Genomic DNA, 22,500 nt, shown 5'->3' on the forward strand with positions numbered 1-22,500 from the left:
GCCATTAGCACCACAATGTTTCGTTTCTACGTACGCGAAAGTAGTAGAAATCGTCTCTCCTCTTGACAAGAGAAAAAGAAAAGAATAAAAAGAAACAAAAATAAATGAATAAAATAAAAAGTAAAATGATATAAAAAATAAAATAAAATAAACGGGAAACCTTCTCTCACTGTGCCTTATCTCGAATAACAGCGAAAAATTTTCTTTTTCTTTTTTGTTTTTTTTTGTTTTTTTTTTTTGTTTTTTTTTTTTGTTTTTTTTTTTTGTTTTTCTAATTATTACAAAAGTCGACACGGAAATACGTTGTTATAGATCCGAGCGCGATGTTCGGTAATCGAATTATTGGAATTAACAGTGATAAGGATTATCATTTAACAAATATATTAAATTTGTTATAGATCGCGAGTAAAAAGTTTGTGAAAGTGGCCAAATGAACGATTTAAGTATATTTTTTTTTTCTTTTTTCTTTCTTTTTTTCTATTTCTTTTTTTTTTTTTTTTTTTTTTTCTTTTTTTTCCTTTCATTCATTCGCGAAACTCGTTTGACTCATTCATATTTGAATGTCTTTTCGCGCCTTTTCATACATCGATTTTGCTATTCGTTCGTTCGTTCATTCGTAAAACGCGCGAAAAATTCGAAATGATCGAGGACTCGCGTTTCGTAGACACGAGAATATTGCGAGGCGAATGGCTGCTTTTTCTTTATTATTATCGCGAGAAATACTTATTTACGTATTTTGCAAGATGCAATGAAGAAAAAAAAAGAAAGAAAGAAAGAAAGAAAGAAGAAAAAGAAGAAGAAGAGTGTTTTATAATAGAAACATTACTATTTTTGTATGGATATAAGAGATCTAGGCAGTGTGAGTTACTTGGACTGAAAGCGAATGAGTGCGTATAGAGAAAGAAGAATTTTTTTGGAATAAACCGGAAGGGTATAATAAATATAGTAGTTCTCGATTGAGATTCCCGGAATCCATCCGTCCGCAAGTGGTTATAGGTCAGTACCGGACTATGCTGTGCTGCTATTTGATTAACTTTTTTATTAATTGCTTTTTATTTTAATCTTTTTTTTTTTTTTTTTATTTTTTTTTTTTATTTTTGAACTTTTATTTTTATCTTTTTTATTTGTCGACAAAAGAAAGAAAAATTACTTTCCTTACCGATACAAAGGTTATGTGATTATGTAATATGGTAAATAGAGAAAGAGAGAAACAAAGAGAGGGAGATAGAGATAGAATGAGAGAATGTGTTATTATTTTTGCGTCATTCGTCTATAATGATATAAATAAACTCTTGGACATGCTGCAAGATACATACTTGGAAGAGACAATTACGCCCGAAGATATGTCGAGATATATTGAGATATGTTTCGCAAAAAACAAACAAATAGAAATAGAAAAGAGAGAGAGAGAGAGAGAGAGAGAGAGAGAGAGAGAGAGAGAAAGAGAAAGAAAAGAAACGCAGATTATTCGTTTAGCGTTTACATTAGTAGCAATCATTATTGTGTCATTGTTGATAAATTACGCGAAGATTCATAAAAGACAATTTTGTACGTGTTTCACATAAATAACATGATGATTGTTAACGCAAGAATTAACATTTCAATTTTAATCATTAATCCTAAGAAAAAGGTTGTACGTTCGTCGACGCTAAACGGAAGATTTAACGAGATAAATATATAAATATATATATATACACATATATATTTATATATATCTATTTATCTATCTTGCGCTTCTTTGTGCCTATCAATCGTCAGATATGTTTCAATTAGAGCACACCATTTTTTTTCCTCATTTTTCGAACGTAAATTTTCGTGTGTAAAATAAAAAAAAAAAAAAGAAAAAGTGAATGAAAATTGTTTGCATCTTCAGAATAAAATAAAATTTAAGAAACTTACGATATAATAAGAAAATTTATTAAAGCGGAGAATCTTTCGTTCATCTGTTATTATTATGATTATTATTATTATTATTATTATTATTATTATTATTATTATTATTATTATTATTATTATTATTATTATTATTATTATTATTACTATTATTATTATTATTATATTATTATTATTATTATTATATTATTATTATTATTATTATTATTATTATTATTATTATTATTATTTATTTATTCTTTTTTACTTTTTTTTTTTTAATTATGGTCTCGAATCATTCATTTTCTTCGTAATCAATCGATCTCTCTCTCTCTCTCTCTCTCTCTCTCTCTCTCTCTCTCTCACCCTCTCCCTCTCTCTTTCTCCTGTGTTATGCGCTCTTATAAGGAAGGATCTTTCACAGCGAAGTTAAATCAAAGCGCAAGTGCACTACTTCGTCATTCACATCTGTGAGTGTCAAGATTCGTTTTTTATTTTATTTTATTTATTTTTTATTTTATTTTATTTTATTTTATTTTATTTTATTTTATTTTTTTTTTTTTTTTTTTTTACTTTTCTTTTTCGTTTCCATTTAATTAACTTTGACCAGCTCGCACGTTGTAAGTTTTACTGAATGATCTTTATGTCTTTATCGTATGGTCACGAACATAAACATAATTAAAATATATGCCTAAGCCAGGGAACATCGAGACAATAAATGTAATCCTGTTACACTGAGTCTACTGCGTTTTTCTTTTTTATTTTCGCTAAAACCCGCAGGGTGCTGGCTACCAGAGTATTTATATATAACTATCTGTTTTCGCGTTCCCTCCTATTTCTTGGGGTGTCTTATTTTTTATTTTATTTTATTTTTTTTTTTTTTTTATTCATTTATTTATTTATTTTTTTTTTCTTATTCATTATTTTCTTTTCTTTTTTTCTTAACGCGAGCTCGTCGATCCTGACGCGATCGTCATACGCTAAATCGCAGACGTTAGTCGCACGACGATTTTATTTTATTCTTTTTTTTTTTATTTTTTTTATTTTTTTTTTATTTATTTTTCTTTTTTTTTTTTTTTTTTTTTTTTTTGTATTTCTTACATCTTTTTTTCGTTGCCTAAGTCTATTATTATCAAGGTTTTCAAACTGTTCGATATAACGGATTTCGAATTTTTCATTTTATAATATATATGACCGAAATGATAATTGTTAGAAAAATATTTCAATTGATACCTGTTTTTGTTTGTTTGTTTGTTTGGTTTTTTTTTTTTTTATTATATTGTAAAATGGAATTAACTAAAAGTAATCACAAATAATTTATTTACTTTTTCAAGTATCTATCATACAACGACGTGTTTTTGATGAAAATAGATCGGCAGTTTTATTATATTAATGATTAAATAATAAGTTACGTTTATAAAGAATTTTTCTAAACTTCGTAGATATCTACAGTCGACTGATTTAAAAATATTGTTTTTATACCAAAATGAAATTCGAGAAAATCGAGAAGGAAGAATGGAACACGTCGTGTGTCTGGTTTGCGTCTAAAGCTGCGATATAAATGAGCGACGACGGTCGAGGATCCGACATTATTGAGAGACATGAAATCAACGTGCATTCGTACGACGATAACATTCAATTTTTATATTACAATTAAGTAAACAAACATAGCGATCTGATAGCTGTATATATAGTACTAGCCTGTACTGGCCTGTAGCACATGGATGCGTGAGCGCAAAGCGATTGGTGGATTGCGAGATCGTATCGAAACTTAATTTGATAACGCGTACACATAACGCGTGCATATATATGTTATTTAAAGGACTCAAAAAAAAAAAAAAATAAAAAAAATAAAAAAAAAAAAAACTAATGAAAAGAAAAAAGAAAAAATAATAATAGAAAAAAGGGCAAAAAAAGATATATTTATATATATATACATAAAAAGCATTCCAAGAGGGATAAAAGTGCAAGGACGAAACTATCGAGTTTGACTATCATGTTCTTTTTTTTTTCTTGCCTGTATTTAGCGTTGTTGTTTAATGTTTAATCGGTGAGGTGTGCGTGCGTGGGGGGCAGGCGAGGAAAGATAGAAAAAAATTTTTCAAAAACAAATAACATATTCAACAATTAGAAAAATAGAACAAATGATTTGAGAACACCTGATTGTCATAGATATGAAAAATTAACGTTTTGTATTTGCTCGAAACACTGGCTTTTTTTTCATTCTCTCTAACGTAGATACTGTATATATGTGTATATGCATACATACATACATACATACATACATATATATATATATATATATATAAAACATAAATAATCAACGTCCATGTGTTGTGGGTCAGAGCACCCTAAAACTTTGAACCATATGATACTTCGATCGCACGGTTCTTCCGATGACAATTATGATCAACGGATGGCTCTATAATACCCGTCAAATACTTTTTTTTAATATTAATAATAATAATAATAATAATAATAACATAATAATAATAATAATAATAATAATAATAATAATAATAATAATAGTAATAATAAAGTATTAATATTATTATTGTTATTATTGTTTTGAATTATTCTTTTTATTCTTTTTTATTTTTTCTTATTTTTATTCGTTTATTTCTTCTTGTTTCTCTTTCTTTTTTATAATCTTGTTTTTTTTTCTTTTTTTTTTTTTTTTTTTTTTAATTATTATTTTCTTTTTATCTTTTTCAATCCTCTCCGCGCGTAAATATCGATCGTATTTGTCTTTCTTTCACGAGCCTAGCCCCGTCACGACGCACCGCCATCACGCTGCGCTTTTTACGCGTATTTGCCAGCCAGCGTATTCGCTCCCACGAGTTTTTTAATGATGGGGAGGTGGTTAAACGAAATTTTGAGAATTCTAGCTAACGTCGATCGATGTTTTTTACGTCGTTCATTTGAAAACTTCGAAAGGGACAGCCAGGGAGTCTTCGTTTGCGTCGATGCGAATATATTTAATTATCTTTTTTTTTTTTATTGAATTTGAGATTATGAAAAAAATGGGTGTAAGAATAATCACGTGGTTTGAAAAGTAACTTGGATGATGGAATGAAAAAAAAAAATTTTTTTTTTCGTCATCTTTTTTTCTTTCTCCAACCACGTTATCATCCTCACACACACATACACATACGCACACACACACACACACACACACACACACACACACACACACACACACATATATATATATATATATATATATATATATATATATATATATATATACACACACATTTTACATCGTAGTTTCAAATTCGTGTGTTTACTTTTTTCGCAAGGAACTTTTTTTTTTTTTTTTTTTTTTTTATAATTGAATACAAAAGAATTTTTTGAACCATTTCAAATACTTTTCTCGATCGATCGAATACAACAACGACGTCTAGGAAGAATTCTTTAATTTCGTTGACGAAACGCTGTGCAGAATGGGCAAGGTATCCCCCCCCGGACGGTGGGCTTGCCTGACCTTTTACGTGTAACTGGCCTGGTGTTGGTTGGTTCGCAGGATCAGACCGAGTCGGCGGCCATCCTCAAGATCAAGGAGAGCATGCAGGAGGAAGCGAAGAGGTTTGAAAAGGACTCGGACCATCCCGATTATTTCATACAATAACTTTTCACGAGTCGTTGGAAAGCCCCTGAGACCAAACTAAAAAACAGAGTTTAATGCGCGAAAGAAACCAAACGAAAGAAAAAAAAAAAAAAAAAAGACACGCATACACTCACACACGTAAACATACATACATACACATTCACACACACGCATATATATATATATATATATATATATATATAAAGGAAAAACGGACAAAAAGCAGCAAAAGAAAAAGAAAAAAAATATCAATATCCTCTCTTCCTCATACCCAATTGCTCCTCCAACCAATGTGCACTCTTGTCCTATCATGGGGAAACGAACAAAGGAACGAAAAGCGATTAAAAAAAAAAAAAATAATAAAAAAAAAAATAAAAAATAATAATAATAAAATAAAGAAGAAGAAGAAAAAGAAGATACAATAATAAAAAAAAAAAAAAAAAAAACCCCGTTAAAATATACGTATATACACGCAAAACACACATATACATACACGTGACATACACGAAAAAAAAATAAAAAATGAAAAAAAAGAATACAAATAGGAAAAACGGCAACATGAAAAAACAAAAAAAAAAGGCTAAAAACAAAAAGTGGCGTATAGAAAGGTAACGAAAGAGAAGATGACTGCGGCGAAAGGAAAAGAAAAAAAAAAACAGAAAAATTTTAAGAATTTTTCTCCTTCCTTCTTTCTTGCGCGCGCGGTTTCGAGCCGATCGATAAAAAGGTTCGACACTCAAACTCCCCGATGAAAAAGATATGCACAACATGAAAAGAGGAGACATCGTCCATATATATATATATATATATATATATATATATATATATATGTGTGTGTATATATATATATATCGGACGAAGGATAAGAAAAAAAAAAACAGAATCCTTAGGATTAAGGAATAGGAAAATGAAAATGAGGTTTCATTGAATGATCATTGTTTTTTCTCGTGCAATTCTCTCGTGTCTCACACATTTTATGATATAATTAGGGTACGGGTTATGTCTGTCTCTCCGAGCGACTCGAATTGTTTAATCGATCACTCTATCACTATTAATTATATTATCACTCGCGATTGCGACTTTACCGGGCGCAAACGGCGGCGGCGGGAGGCGGCGATAGCGACGAAAAAAGTTTAAAATCGTTTATGTTATCTGTTATCCTTTTTTCTCCCCCTCCCTCTTTTTTTCTTTCTTTCACCTCCCTCCTTTTTCCTTTTTTAATTCGAATTTTTTGTTTGTATTCGATATTTCGCTTATTCGTTTTTTTTTCTTCGAAAAATCGTCTTTGGTTTTTTTATTTTTTTTTATTTTTTTTTATTTTTTTTTTTATTATTTTTTTTTTCCCACTTTCCACGTTCACCTAGTCGAATTTCACGAACGGTAATAAATAATAACTTCTTCCTTTCATAAGGGTTTTTCGTGCTTGTCGTATCTATCACGTATTTTCCCCGTGAATATTTCCTTCCAAGATGAGAGAATAGTGTATTATGAATGAAAATAATAATAAAAAAAAGAAAAAAAAGGAAAGAAAAAGAGAACTTAAAAGTTCATGAAACGATTTAATCTATTGTCTTTTTTGCTTGCGAGAAACACTAACCGAATGAATGTTTATCGTAAAGCGATAGTTTACGATAAATTACGTAAGTATGTGCATATACACATCAATACATATATATATATATATATATATATATATATGTACATATACATACACATACATATATATTCATTACACATGCAGTTCGATCATTCTTATTTAAAAGAAACTTTTATTTAAAATAGAAAAAAGAAGTGTCTTAAACACGCAGTGCAATAAGATTGTAACAGCTCGAGATGCATCTCTCATCGAATATATATCCCAGTCCCCTTATAACCTTCGCCCTTATCTTCTTCCTTCGTCTCTCACGACTCTTCGATATTTTATTTAATAATAATTAAACATATATAAACATATACATATATATACAATAAAAAGGAAAAAAAGAAAACACGATCGGTAGAATTTAGGGATGCGAGTGATAAACGTCAGACCAAAATAAATAGCCGAGAGTGTGAAAATATTGCTGCTGTATGCATAGATTTCGACGAATGGCAATAATTTAAACGTTCGATCGAACGCGCGTGCGTGCGCGCGCGAGAGAGTGAGTGAGTGAGAGAGAGAGAGAGGGAGAGAGCGATAAATTACGGATCGCGTGTATATTTCTTATAGCGTGATTAGATAAACGCTAGCCTAGCGAAAAGATTTCTTCATCGTCGTTCCGAAAGTGTGATTAGGTCGATTTAAGGATCAAAAAGCCGAATGTCTTCCGTTCGGTAGTTTCTTGAAAGATAGAGAAAAAAAAAATAGTCGTGTGTGTCCGGACGATTCCTTCAGGATCGACCGGATGCATTTCGATCATCTAAAAACAAAGATAGAGACACTAAGAGAGAAAGAAAGAAAGAGAGAGAGAGAGAAAACATATGAGACGATGTATCGAGAAGAAGAAGATTGAGCATCGCTGGCACGGATCTGCTAAGGGATGATGATTGGCCTACCAACTAGGAAGCTGCATCAAACAATTACTCGTCTACCTCTTCTTCGTCTTCGTCGATGACGGATTTAGTAAAAAAACAAACAAACAAACAAACAGACAAACAAAAAAAAGAAAAGAAAAGAAAACTTGGAGAAACGAACACGTTTCGTACGACGATGCGTTCTCGAATGAGATAAGAAAATTCTTAACCAATTAACGCCTTTGTTTTTAGACTTTCACGACGATTTGTGTTAAATCGAAAAAAAGAGAGAGAGAGAGAGAGAGAGAGAGAGAGAGAGAGAGAGAAAGTTTTTATTTTCAATCCAGTTGGATCATTCCTACACGTTTAAAGATTACAATTTCGTAAAGATTACAGTTTGTTATCGTATCTAATCGGTTTGATTAATATAACCGATCATTGTTATTTAAATGTCAGTGTATTATTATAATTTAATAGTATTATGTTAATAGAGAGTATATTAGTATGTAAAATAGCAATAGTATTTAAATATTAATATTGTAGTATATTTATATAATAATATTTAAATTACTATTGTTATTTAAATTGTGTATCCTTTGCAATTACCTTTAATCGATAATATTTAAATAAATCTTATAGAGATAATATTGATATTTAAATAACAATTACTTTTATTTTTTTCATTTTTTTTTTTTTTTTGTTTTTTTTTATTTATATTTTATAGTTCTATTTTAATAGAAGGGAAGAACAAAAAATAAATAACATCAGATTTAGATGTAAATTTATTAAAATAATCGTGATAAAGAAGTAAAGGTATACAGAAAGGGATGTATCTTAAAAGTATGTATACATGAACGTACTCTTGTAGAGAATTATCCAGCTAAGAGAGAATAAAAAATTAAAAAAAAAAAAAAAAAAAAAAAAGAAACGAAACAAAGAATGGGCCAATCAAAAGTTTCTTTTTATTTTAGCAGTCTCGTCTCTTTCTCTCAAATTCCGTTAAAAAATAAATAAATAAATAAGAAAAAATCCAAAATTTCGGGCGTTTTAAGCCTTCTTCGGTGGCACACAGCACATATACACACATGTATATGTATGTATGTATATATACATATATATATATGTGTATATATATATGTATACATACAAATATAATTATATACGCGTGCGCGTATATGCGTATATGTAAATGGAAGCGAAAAATATTTCTCGGTGAATCGTATCGTGGTGTAGATATATCGGTTAGTATAAGAAAGAGAGAGTGAGTGAGTAAGAGTGAGAGCAAGAGAGAGAGAGAGAGAGAGAGAGAAAATTAAAAAGTCGGGTATGCAAGAGTGAATTAATTTTTTTTTCCCTTTTTTTGAGACGAGAGGGAGAATTTCGAACGGGATACTTTCATTACAGAGGGAGGGACGAGTCTCTCTCTTTCATCGTCGATTAATTAAGAAAGATTCCTCCGCTCGTCTCTACGAGCTTACATACGATCGAAATCCAAATTATTATTATTATTATTATTATTATTATTATTATTATTATTATTATTATTATTATTATTATTATTATTATTATTATTATTATTATTATTATTTTTGTTTATATATATATATATATATATATATATATATATACGCAATATTTCTTCCTTTACATCGTCGTCATGATTGGCATGAGCAAGAAATAACGTCACGTGTATTTCGTATCATAGATTTGTACGTATACAGGGTGAATCGTGTAATGTATTTAATGAAAAAAATCGATTGATCAGGATACTTTTATTAAAGGATGATTTTTTTCTACAATTTTTTTCGAACAAAAAAAAAAAAAAAGAAACAAAAGCAACAAGGAAAAAAAATATACGTAAAAGTGATTCTAAAAATGAATTCGATCATTTGATTATATGCGTATATATTTTATTTTTTCCGTCTTCCCCCCCCCCCCCCCCCATATCTCACGATTCACCCTGTATACTTATACAGGGTGATGCACTTGAATTGGAATATTCCTGAATGTTATTATTTTATACGCGTACGATTGTTACGAACGTAACTTTTTTTTCTTTATGTTCACATTTTATATGTTACGTCCTGTATCGTATAAAGTGAGAAAAGTAATTGTTGCAAAATGAAAATAGTTTTTTCTTCGCTGAAATTTAAGACGAAATTGTTCGATTTATTCGGATGGGAAAAATAATAAATAATAATATTTCTAATAAGATCGATGTTTCTAATGGAGCATCGTTCGTTCGTTCGTTCGTTTGATTTATTTTCATCGTATCAGCGAATAAAAATTTATTCTTTTTTTCTTTTTGTACGAACGATAATAATTCTCGATTTACCCTGTACATATATGTATATATTTTGAAAAGAGTATTAATCATCGACGTACAATACGTGTTCCATCTTCCTACGAGATTGTCTTTTCAAGAATGAGAAAGATATGCGTGAAATATATGTAAACGTAATCATACATAGATAACATTTCGAAACCCTTTCGAAATCCTTCTCCTTCTCGCGCTATCCAAAAAAAAAAAAACGTTTGATGCGCACAAAAACAAAAAAGAAAAAAAGAAATAAATAATTGTGCGAGGAGACTCGTCCTTTAAATAAATTTTGTACTTTTTTATGATTTTTCGAGGAGATCTTAGTGAAACAAATAGAAATTCAAATAGGTATATACATGTATAAATACATACATAAACGTGTGTGTGTGTGTTGTGTGTGTGTGTGTGTATGTGTGTATATATATATATATATTATATTATATATATTATATATGACAAATATACAAGTTGTCTACTATGAAACGTACGGTTTTTTTTTCTTTTTTCTTTTTTCGTAACAAAATTTGGACGTTTCATTATAGATAACAATTTGTATATATAAAAACCCACAAATACACGCACACGGATATATATGTACATTAAAATATTCGTAATCTCGATTCTTTCGATTCTTTGAGAGAATATGTGTCGTTAAATCAAGTTCCATGGAATGATTAAACGTAATTACATTCGAGATTTAGTATATTTGGAAAAGTTTTATGTAAATATCTGCTGTCGAGTTTTATCATTTTTTCTAAAAGTGTCAAATTAATGCATCGATATAGATGCAAAATAAGTTCGTGATTAGTTCTAATAATGGAGCCGAGATTACGACGCGTAAAGATTAGGAAAAAAAAAAAAAAGAAAAAGAATAATAAAAAGAAGAAATAAAACAAGAAAAGGAAAGATAATAAGAAAAAGAAAAAAAGAAAATCTAAACACAAATATGATCGTCCTCCCTCTCGTAGTTTAATTGCCGGTTTTTATACTTTATGTACAGGTTCAGTACATAATGTTTTTTAATACTATTTTTTATCTATTTCCACGTAATAGATTTAAATATCTTCATTGTTTCATATATAGTAGTCACTTTAGATGAAAGATATTTGTACGGTTACAGAGATACATAAAAAAAAGAAAAAAAAAAAAAAAGAAGAGAAACAAACGAAATCTTCGATAAACGAACATCTAAAACGTGTGTGTGTGTGGTTCGTGCGCGCGTGTGTGTGTGTGTGTGTGTGACAGAGAGAGAAAATGTTGATTAGATTATTACATTCTCGAAATTCCGGTCTGTAGATATCGACGAATAACGATTAACGACAAAGAACGGTCCAGAACGAGATTAGAAAATTTCTTCAATAAATTCGTGCCATCGAAGAGTGTGCAATATTACTTGTTTATTTTATTTTATTTTATTCTTTAATTATTATTATCATTCTTTTTTTTTATTTTTTTATATTTTTTTTTTGTCTTAACCCAGCGTAGGTACATTCGGCAATATATACAGAGAGCGAGTGAAATTTTTCATTCATAAACGAGCACATGTATGGAAGAAGGTACGTTGAATTAGAAAAAAAATCGAATATTCCGATTAGATATATATATATATATATATATATATATATATATATATATATATGTATGTATATTAGAATTATTAGAATAGAAGAAACGACGAGTTTTCTTCGATGCTTTACACACATACACACACACACACACACACATCATACATATTCGATTTTCTTTATTCCACGTATTTTTTTTCCTCCTCAAACGATGTACATATAACGCGTTTATGGATTGAAAGGATTCCGCTCTTTCGTATGAATATATAAGAACGTTCGCGAAATACATATATATATTATATATATATATATAGTATATGTTGATAGAGTCCTCGGTAAAGTCTAGCGCAAATTGTGATCGATAAACAAGAGTCGAGTTTTTCGCTCCCTGTTCACGTTGCGTACGAGTCCGGAAAAATATCGGATTGAAATCGTGCGCCGGAATTTCGCGGGTCGAAAGAAGGATTCGATATAAGTTCAATGACCGATAATAATATCGATCTCGTTAGAATCGGTTACGCGCGATACGCGAATTCTCTCTGTAATTAATTAATTAATTAATTAATTAATTAAAAATTATGATGATCATTGTAAACTCCGAAAATGGGCTGTAAAACTCGCGACTAAATCTCCCATTCATTCTCTACAAGATTCGCATATTAATTATCAAACATAATTGTAGGTATCTATACGAAGTATAGCATTCAATAGCGTAAACAGTAATGAAATAATTAAATAAATGTCATATACCCTATAAATCAACGAATTTAATATATTCACAACATTTCACATTCCACGATGATCGACGTCGCAACATCGGCCAATCCAAAAACTCAAGTTAATGATGGGATTAAAAGGGATCGCTAATGTATTCTCGACGGTAAGTATAAGCAATTTTTTTTGATCGATTTTTCTTTTTTCTTTTAATTTCTTTTCTTTTCTTTCTTTTTTTTTTTTTTTTTTTTCATACGATATTACAATAGCCTTAAGTAAATACTGTATAAAAGTGAATATTTGGTGCATAATTATTAACAAAGATTATTAAATTAAAAAATCTATTTATTTTGTTCATTTAATTATTGTTAATAAAAATAATTATATTTCTTATCAGAAATAAATGGATTATCGATTCTTTTTGTTTATCTTTATAAAAATCTCCGATGCTAATGTAATAATATATTTGCAACGTATCTTCTTTAACCTATTAAGAAAGCATACAAATAAAAGTTTATTCATTATATTTCTACTTGAAAAATTTATTAATCTAAAAAAAGAAAAAAGAAAGAAAGAAAAAAAATTCTCGTCAAGACGACAAATTCAGTCATGAATTTTAGTAGGATAAGAACATCATAGTTATAAACACGAGTAGATTATTTTTATCTTTCGAATCGTATGGCAATCGATTGAAAATAAAGGATGAGATGACGAAGAAAGAATGGTGGTGGTGGTGGTAGAGGCAATGAAAAGAAAAGTATATATGACTTGATTCGAAAGACAAGTTCAAAAGAGAAAAAGAGAGAAAGAGGAGATGGGTGGAAGAATGCAGAGAAGTGAAGCGACGGCCATGAGGTCAGAGGAAAGAGGGACGAGCGTGCTTATCGTGCATCGTCTCGATTCACCTCGAAAGACCTCCTCCTCACCAAACTCTAACAGCGGTGCGATTCTTGCTAGGGGTACCAACACCTCAGTTCTTTTCTCTCTCTCTCTCTCTCTCTCTCTCTCTCTCTCTCTCTCATCTGATACTCCTCATCTCTCTGCATCCCTCAGCCTATGAGTACCGGAGGAGCAGGCAAACGTCAGCGAAAAAAAGTACGACGACGCGTGTCTCTGTATGTGTACACGATCACACACACACACACACACTCTCTCTCTCTCTCTCTCTGTCTCTGTCTCTGTCTCTGTCTCTTTCTCTCTTACAATCTTTCTCTTTCTTTCTCTTTTGTGTTCGTTGGATTCTGTCAGTCGGCGATTTTGCCAATCCAATTTGGCCGATGACACAAAGGAGGAAATCGATCATCCTTTGACGAAAGGTCGAATCCTAGCATGTCTCTTCTTTTCTCTTCTTTTCTCTTCTTTGAGAGAAAGAGAAAAAGAGGATTTTGAAGATTTAAAAAAAAAGGAAAGAGAGAGAGAGAACGAAATAGCGCACGTTCATAAATCCTTCCTTGTAAATTCCCAATGAATCCTATGAATAGGAACAAAATTCTTTTGGAAACTCATATTTGTCCAGAAAATAACCTATCGACTTATATATATCAGACGTGACCGAGTCACATGCATCACCTTAACGACCTGAATGAAATCACACATCGTCATCTTGATCATCTCGTGTTTGAAAAATATGCTAAGAAATCGTCTAATTTGTCGTATCATTTTCTTTTTAAATTATCATTAACCTTTTGGATAATCGAATTTATTATTTAACTCGATAAGATCCTTTCACCCCAATGCGATCCTATCTGTTCGTTTCCTAGTTTCTGCCTTTTCAGAGTGACGTCATCAAGTCTTTGACGTAAATGCCACCTAGTCTTGTAAGCGATTGCTTGAAGAGAGCCACCCCAGCACACTTCGCGCTGGTGGTTGTTAGTCGAGGTAAGTTCGATTTTTTCAATCTTCCTATCTTGTTCGACGTGGAATCTGAGCAGAGAAGAGAGAGAGAGAATGGAGGGGGAGGGGGTGGACGAGAGAAAGTAAAAAAAGAGAGAAACGTAGATGGATATTTCGATTCGATAACGCGATAATCTAACGAAGATAATCTTTATCGAATCGAGAGGGGATATTTAATGCAGCACAATGTCCGAAGGACTTGTCATAAAATTTCGATGAAAATTCATATTCGCATTAATTTCTAATTTATTCTTATAATCGTATCAATTTTGTTTAATATATTAGGATCATTATTAAAAATATTTCATATAACTATGATATATAATAATATATATTAACAAAGTTATTAGTTATAAAAAATGGAATTCTTGTAATCTTCCAATGTTATAAATAATGCTATTAAAAAGAGAAACACAGAGGGAGAGAGAGAGAGAGAGAGAGAGAGAGAGAGAGAGAGAGAGAGAGAGAGAGAGAGAGAGAAAGAGAGATTAAAAAATGTTTTATTTAAGGATGTTACGCATTTTTAATTTTGTGTAACATTTGTAATTTTAAATTTTGTAAATGTTATTTTCGCTTACAACATTATTATCTTTTTCTTTTTTTTTTTCTTTTTTTCTTTTTTTTGCGATATTTTTATAAAAAGTTGTTACTTAAAATTTATTTCATTGTTCGCGCAAAAAGTAAATGATATTATTAAGTAAAACAAAATAAATTGATGAAAATTATTAACGAATAATTTCGTAGTTTCCCTAGACATTCCCTAGACGTTTGGAATTATCATATATACGAGTGTATATATATAAAAACTTGGCAGCATTCATAATGTCTTGACACGCAAACGTTCTATCGAAGACGAGTGGAAAATTGGAATAAAATTCGGCAATGATTGCTAAAAAGATGGCCAAATTTTTTAAGGGGAACTTATCACCTAATGTAACAAATCTATTCATATATTTAAATATGATATATATATATATATATATATATATATATATATATATATATCTTAAGAAATTGATTCTGAAGTGTAAAAAATCGTCGCTCGAAACTCCAAAATTATTTATTATTTTTTTTCTTTTTTCTTAAACAAACAAATATCAATAAACAATTGTAAAGTTAAAAGTCAATGGAAGAAGCGAAAAATTTTTTATGTTTCAAAATCTATTTTTTTTTATATACATATACATATACATATGTATAATCTAAATATACATATATATATATATATATATAATACATATATAGGGTGAAAACACATGACGTCATTCTTTTCTTTTTTCCTTCTTTCTTGTTTTTTCTTTTTCCTTTTCTTTTTTTCTTTTTTTTCTTTTTTTTTTTTCTTCTTAACTATGACGTAGTCATTGCTCGTTGCCAGAACGAAATGTGACGAGGAACAGATTCTTGAAGGAGCAGCTCGAGTACGCTTCCGGCGTTTCGTGATTTCCCCAGTGGTCTTGCAGGCCCAATGACCTGATTGTCGTGCTCGAAAGAAGAAGCAGAAGAAGAAGGTGCTCTCGATGGTTCGTTACTACGAAATCGATGTATGACGATGACGTTCGCTACGCTTCCAGAAATAATAAAGTACGTGCTACTAATAAAGTACCTACTTGCCTAGAAACAGAAAGATGTCCTCTCTCTCTCTCTCTCTCTCTTTCTCTCTTTTTTCTTTCTTCCTTTCGCTGAAATTTCGCGTACATTAAACGAATAAAATAAAAAGAAAAAAAAAAAAAAACAAAAAGCCTCTTAAACTTTACGCGAGATAAAGTATATCATGCGAATGACATACATATAACTACTCTCGAAAATATTCGAGTATCAAATTATCATTTCTTAAAAGATTAAATCGAATAGAAATATTTCTTTTCATTTCATTTTTTCATAATTTTTAACACATTGCCATTATTAAATTTAATAATTTAATTATATTATACAAAAAAGACACATATTTAAATACACGCACACACACATATATATATATATATATATATATATATATATATATATATACATACTCCTGTGATTTTTTCTTGTTCGTATTCCAATATTACCTACGCGAAGAAATATTAAAAATATCTTATAGTATATAAACGAATGAAAACGATTGTAAGAAACGTGTGTATATGCAACCATAGTTACAAACATCGTCTATCTAAATATATATATATATATACACACAATATGTGTGCATATATTGTCAATATGCATATAAGCATAGCTTCTCGAACGGTGGTGGCCACTCCACGATACGAACGACACATAGCTTCCTGTTCGCGGCACAATTTCCGAGGGTCGATATATCGAACGATGAGAGAAAGAAAGAAAGAGATAGAGAGAGAGAGAAAGAGAGAGAGAGAGAGAAAGAGAGAGAAACGACGACGACGACGTTGTCTTCAAATAGCGCGGTAGTTAGCGCCTCCCTGAAGAAGGGTTTGCAAGAAGAGGGTTGGATAAGAGGAGAAAGAGGAAGACAGTCTTCTTCCTCTTCCCCGTTCGTCATCGACTACACTTTTCTCCTCTCTCTCTCTCTCTCTCTCTCTCTCTGATAGACTACCTTTCCTTCTCCCACCACCTTATTTTTCTCATCCTCTCTCTTTCCTATACTCCTCTTCGTCTTCTTCCATTCTCTCACGTTTCTAGCACGTTTTCCTCCGAATCTCTTCGTATTCACTGACTACGCTCTAATCGATGCTGTTTAGCCGCTGAACGATTTAAAACATATCACCCCTGAGAAACACGATACCTTTACCTCGTTCTAGTGAAGAGGGATGCCATTGGCGCAGTGCGAAAAAAATTTCCAAGAAATAAAGGAATTTTCTTTCTTAAGTTGATACTTAAGGGATTTAAGAAAAGAAAGAAAGAAAGAAAGAAAGTAAGAAAAAAAAAGAAAGAAAGAAGAAAAGAAAAAACTGACGGAAATTATGTTTGAAGCGTGTTAGGAATTTATAAAGAAAAAAATGTGTGCATATATAATTACAAATTTAGTCTCATAAACGATTAAACGTGTGAAATGAGATTTTAGATTTTTTTTTTCTTTTCTTTTCTTTTCTTTTCTTCTTTTTTTTTCTTTGTACATTCAAAAACTCGAGAAAAATATGATTATATAATTTTATAATTTAATACAATAGACAATAAAATGTGTAATAGACATTTACAAGATTTACAATTATTTTTCTATAGGTTATAATAATTCAAAATTTTCTTAATAAATTTTAACGGGTTATTGTGTGATTTATTTTCGTTAGAACGAAATTTATATATCTTACATTTTCGTGTGTGTGTGTGTGTATATATATATATGAATGTGTGTGCAATACCTATCGTACGATCTTATGTCAAAGATGACATAGTTATACATGTATAAAATCTATCCTCATTAATTACTCTATCATTAATTCGTAATATTGCAGTGTATCGGACCAATGTAGAATACGTACATACTACGTTTTCTATAGTGAATACAAAAATATAACCATTAAATCAACGAGCTTAAGACGATATTATTATTTACAGTCCTATGGGTCTCATTAAATTAAAAGTAATCACTATGATTAAGAGATAATTGCTTCAGTAACTTTTCGAATTGTGTATTTTTATATTTAACAAAGGACATATCTATGTAAAAAGTTATATTTTTTTCATACATACAATCTTTACATTTGAATATAATCATTAAATATCTTATTCGTATAATAAACAATAAATAATAGAAATAAAAAAAAAAAAAAAAAATAAGTGAACGTATTTATAAGTTTCTAATCTGATTTTTACTTGATTAAGTATGATCTACGGATAAGAATAGAAAATTATTATAATTATCGTCAGAATTAAAATTAAGTTGACGAAATAAAACATAAACGTAAGTTACTTTCTTTCTATCGAATTATTATTAAATAGAAGATTTATTTTGAAATAGAAGATTTTAAGATGAATGAACATGATCTTTTAATTAACATGATCCATCGATACAACAATAATAAATTAATAATCCATAAAAATAATAATAATAATAATTACATACTTATATATGCGTATAATATTAAATTTTAAAATGAAGGAAATTTCTTAGCCATATTTTAATAAGATATAATTATAATAAAAGTATCCTTGATTTCATTAAAGATATACATACATATAATGAAAATGAAGTAGTCGCCAATTAAAAGGTTTAAAAATATCATTCTATATAGGCAAAATATTAAAAATAGGATTCTATCAATAAAAGAGATAAGAAGAAAGAAAGGAAAAAGATAAGAGAGAAAGAGAAAGAAAAAAAGGGGTAAACGAGAGTTGGGAGGGAAGAGGGGGAGGGGTTAAGAAAAAGAAAAGGGGAATAGTTGGAACGATTATCAGGACGATCTGTTGAGGAGAGTGTGCACGATTACGACATAAAACAAGGATATTACCGCATTGAGGTAGAATCGTCGTCGTCGTAGTTGTCGTAGTTATCATCGTCGAGGTTGTCATGGGCCATGGGCACAGGTACTCCGAGGGATTACCACCACTTCTATCGTCTCGCAATCCTCCGTGGTACTCTCGACCCTTTCCAACGTGTTTCCGTGTACGTCACGAGCGAGAGTTACCCCTTCTTCTCTCAACTGGTCCTCTATTTGCGACGTAGAAGAAGGGGTGAAAACGATGCAAAGGGGTGCAACTGGTCCACCACTACCACCACCACTACTACCACCAACATCAATGCTTTCTACCACCTCCACATCTTGGTAGATCACGAGAATGGAAGATTTTGCAGGCTCTGCAAAGTCGTTCGTTCGAAGGAGTCAGTCGTCGGTTGCACGTTCTCGCGAATCAGAGAATAGCCATCGGAAAGTGGTACAAGCCACTAACCGGACCTGGTTCTGGATTGGCACAAATTCACATCTTTTATCTCTCTCTATCTCTCTTTCTCTCTCTTATCATCCTTTGTCTCTAACTTTGTTTTTATCCTCGTCTTCTTTCCTCTTTCTGTCTCTTGAACTTTCCTTTCCTTCCTTCCCTCTCCCTTACCCCCATTTTCTCCATCCCTAATATCCCTTCGACGTTATCCCAAAACAAACGTTTTGAAAAATCGTACAAAAGGATGCATTGAAGGATAAAGAAAGAATGTCGACGGAAGGAGCACACGGAAGAGGCATGACTTCGGAGGCAATCCTCTCCACGTTTCTTCGTCTTCTTCTTCTTCTTCTTCTTTTCCTATTGGACCGCACCGCAGATGCACAGTAAGATCGACGTTATGATGAGGATATTTTTCATCGTCAATGATATAATAACTCTCGTTCTTTAACCGAGCACGAAATATAATTCAATTGAATATTAAATACGATAAGTATGTGAAATTGTGAGGTGAATTTATTACAATACATCGATCGATTTAATTTTCTTCTAAATACGTATGTAATTCTGAATAAAAGTTACAGTGACGAAATAGAGAAAATTGTCTAAACGGTTTAAGTATAACAAATTACTAGTTTGCATTATTTATTTCGATATAGAATCGTTTCGATCGATCAACCTGGTGTGATGTGTTAAATATTGTCAAGATGGAGTGCTTACGGGAGACTTTAACGACCAACCACTTCGCGTTCGGATGTGCTCCAAAACAAAAAGTTCGAGCAGTGTTTTCTCTTTTCGTTTTCCTTCGAAATAACTTTGAAAATTCGCTAGTCGTCGAGAGACGTCTTTATCTTTTTCTTTTCTTTCTTTCTGTTTTTTTTTTTCTTTTTTTTCTCTCTTTCTTTTTTACTTTTTATATCAACAAATATATCTTTTTTTTTTCTTTTCTTTTCTTTTCTTTTCTTTTTTTTTTCACAATTATTTTGTCCTTTTTCCAAATCTGTATTTCAAATCACATAAAGTTTTTCACTTATACAATAATTCGCATATTTTGAAAAATTAAAAAACAAATCGTGCCAAAACGAAAGAGAAATATTTCTTTCAGGAGAAGCTTAGAATTCTTCGATCTTCTGCCGGAGGATCCAAAACTTTACGATAAAATGAGACCACCGAAAAAAGATGGACAAGCGACCGTCGTCTATTTTCATGTCACCGTAATGGGTCTCGATTCGATCGATGAAAATTCAATGGTAAGTACGATTTTCTTATTATCCGATTGAAAATGTTGTCGTCCTCAAATATTGGCAATGATGTCCATTGAAAGACGATAATAATACCTACAGAGGACGAGAGAAAGATATAAAACAATTTACAGACCTACGCTGCGGACATATTTTTTGCTCAAACATGGAAGGACAACAGACTGAGACTACCAGAAAATATGACTTCGGAGTATAGGTATACGATTAATTAATTAATTGTATAAAAATTGTAAGGATAAATAAGGTAATATAGTGAAAAAAAAAAATTTCTATAAATTAAAACCTCTTGAACGGAATTGAAGATTATTAGAGGTCGACTGGCTGAAGAATATGTGGCGACCTGATTCCTTTTTCAAGAATGCCAAATCGGTGACCTTTCAGACGATGACGATACCAAATCATTATCTCTGGCTCTACAAAGACAAAACTATCCTATATATGGTGAAGTACGTAAAACAAATGTTTCTTAATTACATCTTTGACATAGTTAACTTGATCGTAAAATTAAGAAAAAAAAAATAGAATAAAATAATATAAAAAAAAAAAGAAAAAAAATATATAAGAAAAAATTTTACGTTCAACGATCTTGTTACGATACTTACAGATTGACATTAAAACTCTCTTGCGCTATGAACTTCTTGATTTATCCGCACGACACGCAGGAGTGTAAACTGCAAATGGAGAGCCGTGAGTAATAGTCAATATCTGTAAAAGTTTATCTACGAAATTGCATCTTACAGTAAGCGCATCACTATTACGTTCGCTAATATTCTTTCAAACAAATTACATAGAGAGAAAGAGAGAGAGAGAGAGAGAGAGAGAAATTTCTATCTTGCATGAATAGTTCGCGAAAGAAACATCCATCCTACTCGAATAAAAAAAAAAAAGAATATCTCAAAGAAAGGTGATATACAAAAAAAAAAAGAAATCGTCCGCGTCATATTTAGCCGATAGTGTGAATGCTTACGTTTTGACAAGGACAAAACAACTCGGTCAACAGTGTCTCACACGACGGATGAAATGATCTTCCAATGGGATCCCGACGTACCACTTGTTGTCGATGAGAACATAGAATTGCCCCAATTACAACTTGTGAAGAACTATACGGCTGACTGCACGCAAGTCTATTCCACCGGTGAGTGATCTGAATAAACTTGTTTGATTCGCTTCTTGAAAACAATATGTACGATTAAACATCGAGGATAAATTTGATTTCATTCAATGACAATCTTTTATACGAGAAATTAGAAAGAACAATCCATGCATAAAAATTGAATCAATATTATACCATTATCTAGAATAAAAAAAAATAATAAAACGGATTAGAGTGAGAATGAAAGTGATGCAAATTGACATACGTGAAATTGTACGATAAATAATCTAAAAGCATTACGAGAAATGTTTTTTTTTTCTTTCTTTCTTTCTTTCTAATCCACATCATCATTATCATTATTCGGATGAGATAAACAAATTTTATGAACATTTGGATAAAATTGAAAAAATATTTTTTTATACGTAATTCCTAATTTCTTTAAAATTGTTCCGATTCATTTCATATTGTTCGATATATTCGTTTTTTATTATTACAATATTATATAATAAATATTATTATTTATAAATTTTCGAAGGTATATCAAGAAAGTGATTTTATCTTTTAATTTTATATTAAAAAATAAAAATGCCGAGCTATTCTTAGAGCAGCTCAAACACAGTTGATGAATTTCATTAATTCGAAAAGTAGAAGCGTATTCAATAATAGCTTCTCTCCAACTAACCTCGACCTTTTTGAAACTATATTTGGAAGGATGACTCCGTCCTTTAGATTATCGATTTGCTAGATATATCATCAACTTACCCGATTCTATCATATATTTTGCATATGCTTATCTATATACATATACAATAAATATATATACATTAGATAATATACATTATATGTATATA

At 30.6% G+C, this 22,500-nt stretch overlaps 2 protein-coding genes across 11 annotated transcripts in view; both read left to right on the forward strand.

The window, feature by feature from the left end:
- Ssdp (Sequence-specific single-stranded DNA-binding protein) overlaps positions 1-5,930 on the forward strand; it is a 21,199-nt gene extending 15,269 nt beyond the window's left edge. For all 5 annotated transcript variants that reach the window (XM_035863290.2, XM_035863285.2, XM_035863286.2 and 2 more), the window contains one exon: positions 5,399-5,930. In XM_035863290.2, coding sequence (XP_035719183.1) covers positions 5,399-5,503 — 105 coding nt within the window. In that variant the 3' untranslated portion in view covers positions 5,504-5,930. The remainder of the gene's footprint in view (positions 1-5,398) is intronic.
- Positions 5,931-11,328: 5,398 nt separating this feature from the next.
- ort (glycine receptor ora transientless) overlaps positions 11,329-22,500 on the forward strand; it is a 14,218-nt gene continuing 3,046 nt past the window's right edge. For 2 of the 6 annotated variants that reach the window (XM_085658122.1, XM_085658123.1), the window contains exons 1-6: positions 18,818-19,680; positions 20,400-20,544; positions 20,670-20,752; positions 20,859-21,002; positions 21,161-21,243; positions 21,557-21,691. In XM_085658122.1, coding sequence (XP_085514248.1) covers positions 19,565-19,680; positions 20,400-20,544; positions 20,670-20,752; positions 20,859-21,002; positions 21,161-21,243; positions 21,557-21,691 — 706 coding nt within the window. In that variant the 5' untranslated portion in view covers positions 18,818-19,564. Of the gene's footprint in view, positions 12,741-14,366; positions 14,453-15,842; positions 16,049-18,817; positions 19,681-19,859; positions 20,068-20,399; positions 20,545-20,669; positions 20,753-20,858; positions 21,003-21,160; positions 21,244-21,556; positions 21,692-22,500 lie in introns of those variants that run through there. The other 4 variants (XM_085658124.1, XM_085658125.1, XM_085658126.1 and 1 more) reach the window with 4 other exon arrangements.

Source organism: Vespa mandarinia, chromosome 7 (genome assembly GCF_050613455.1).
Source record: "Vespa mandarinia isolate Hongniang chromosome 7, ASM5061345v1, whole genome shotgun sequence".
NCBI classification, from domain to species: Eukaryota; Metazoa; Arthropoda; class Insecta; order Hymenoptera; family Vespidae; genus Vespa; species Vespa mandarinia.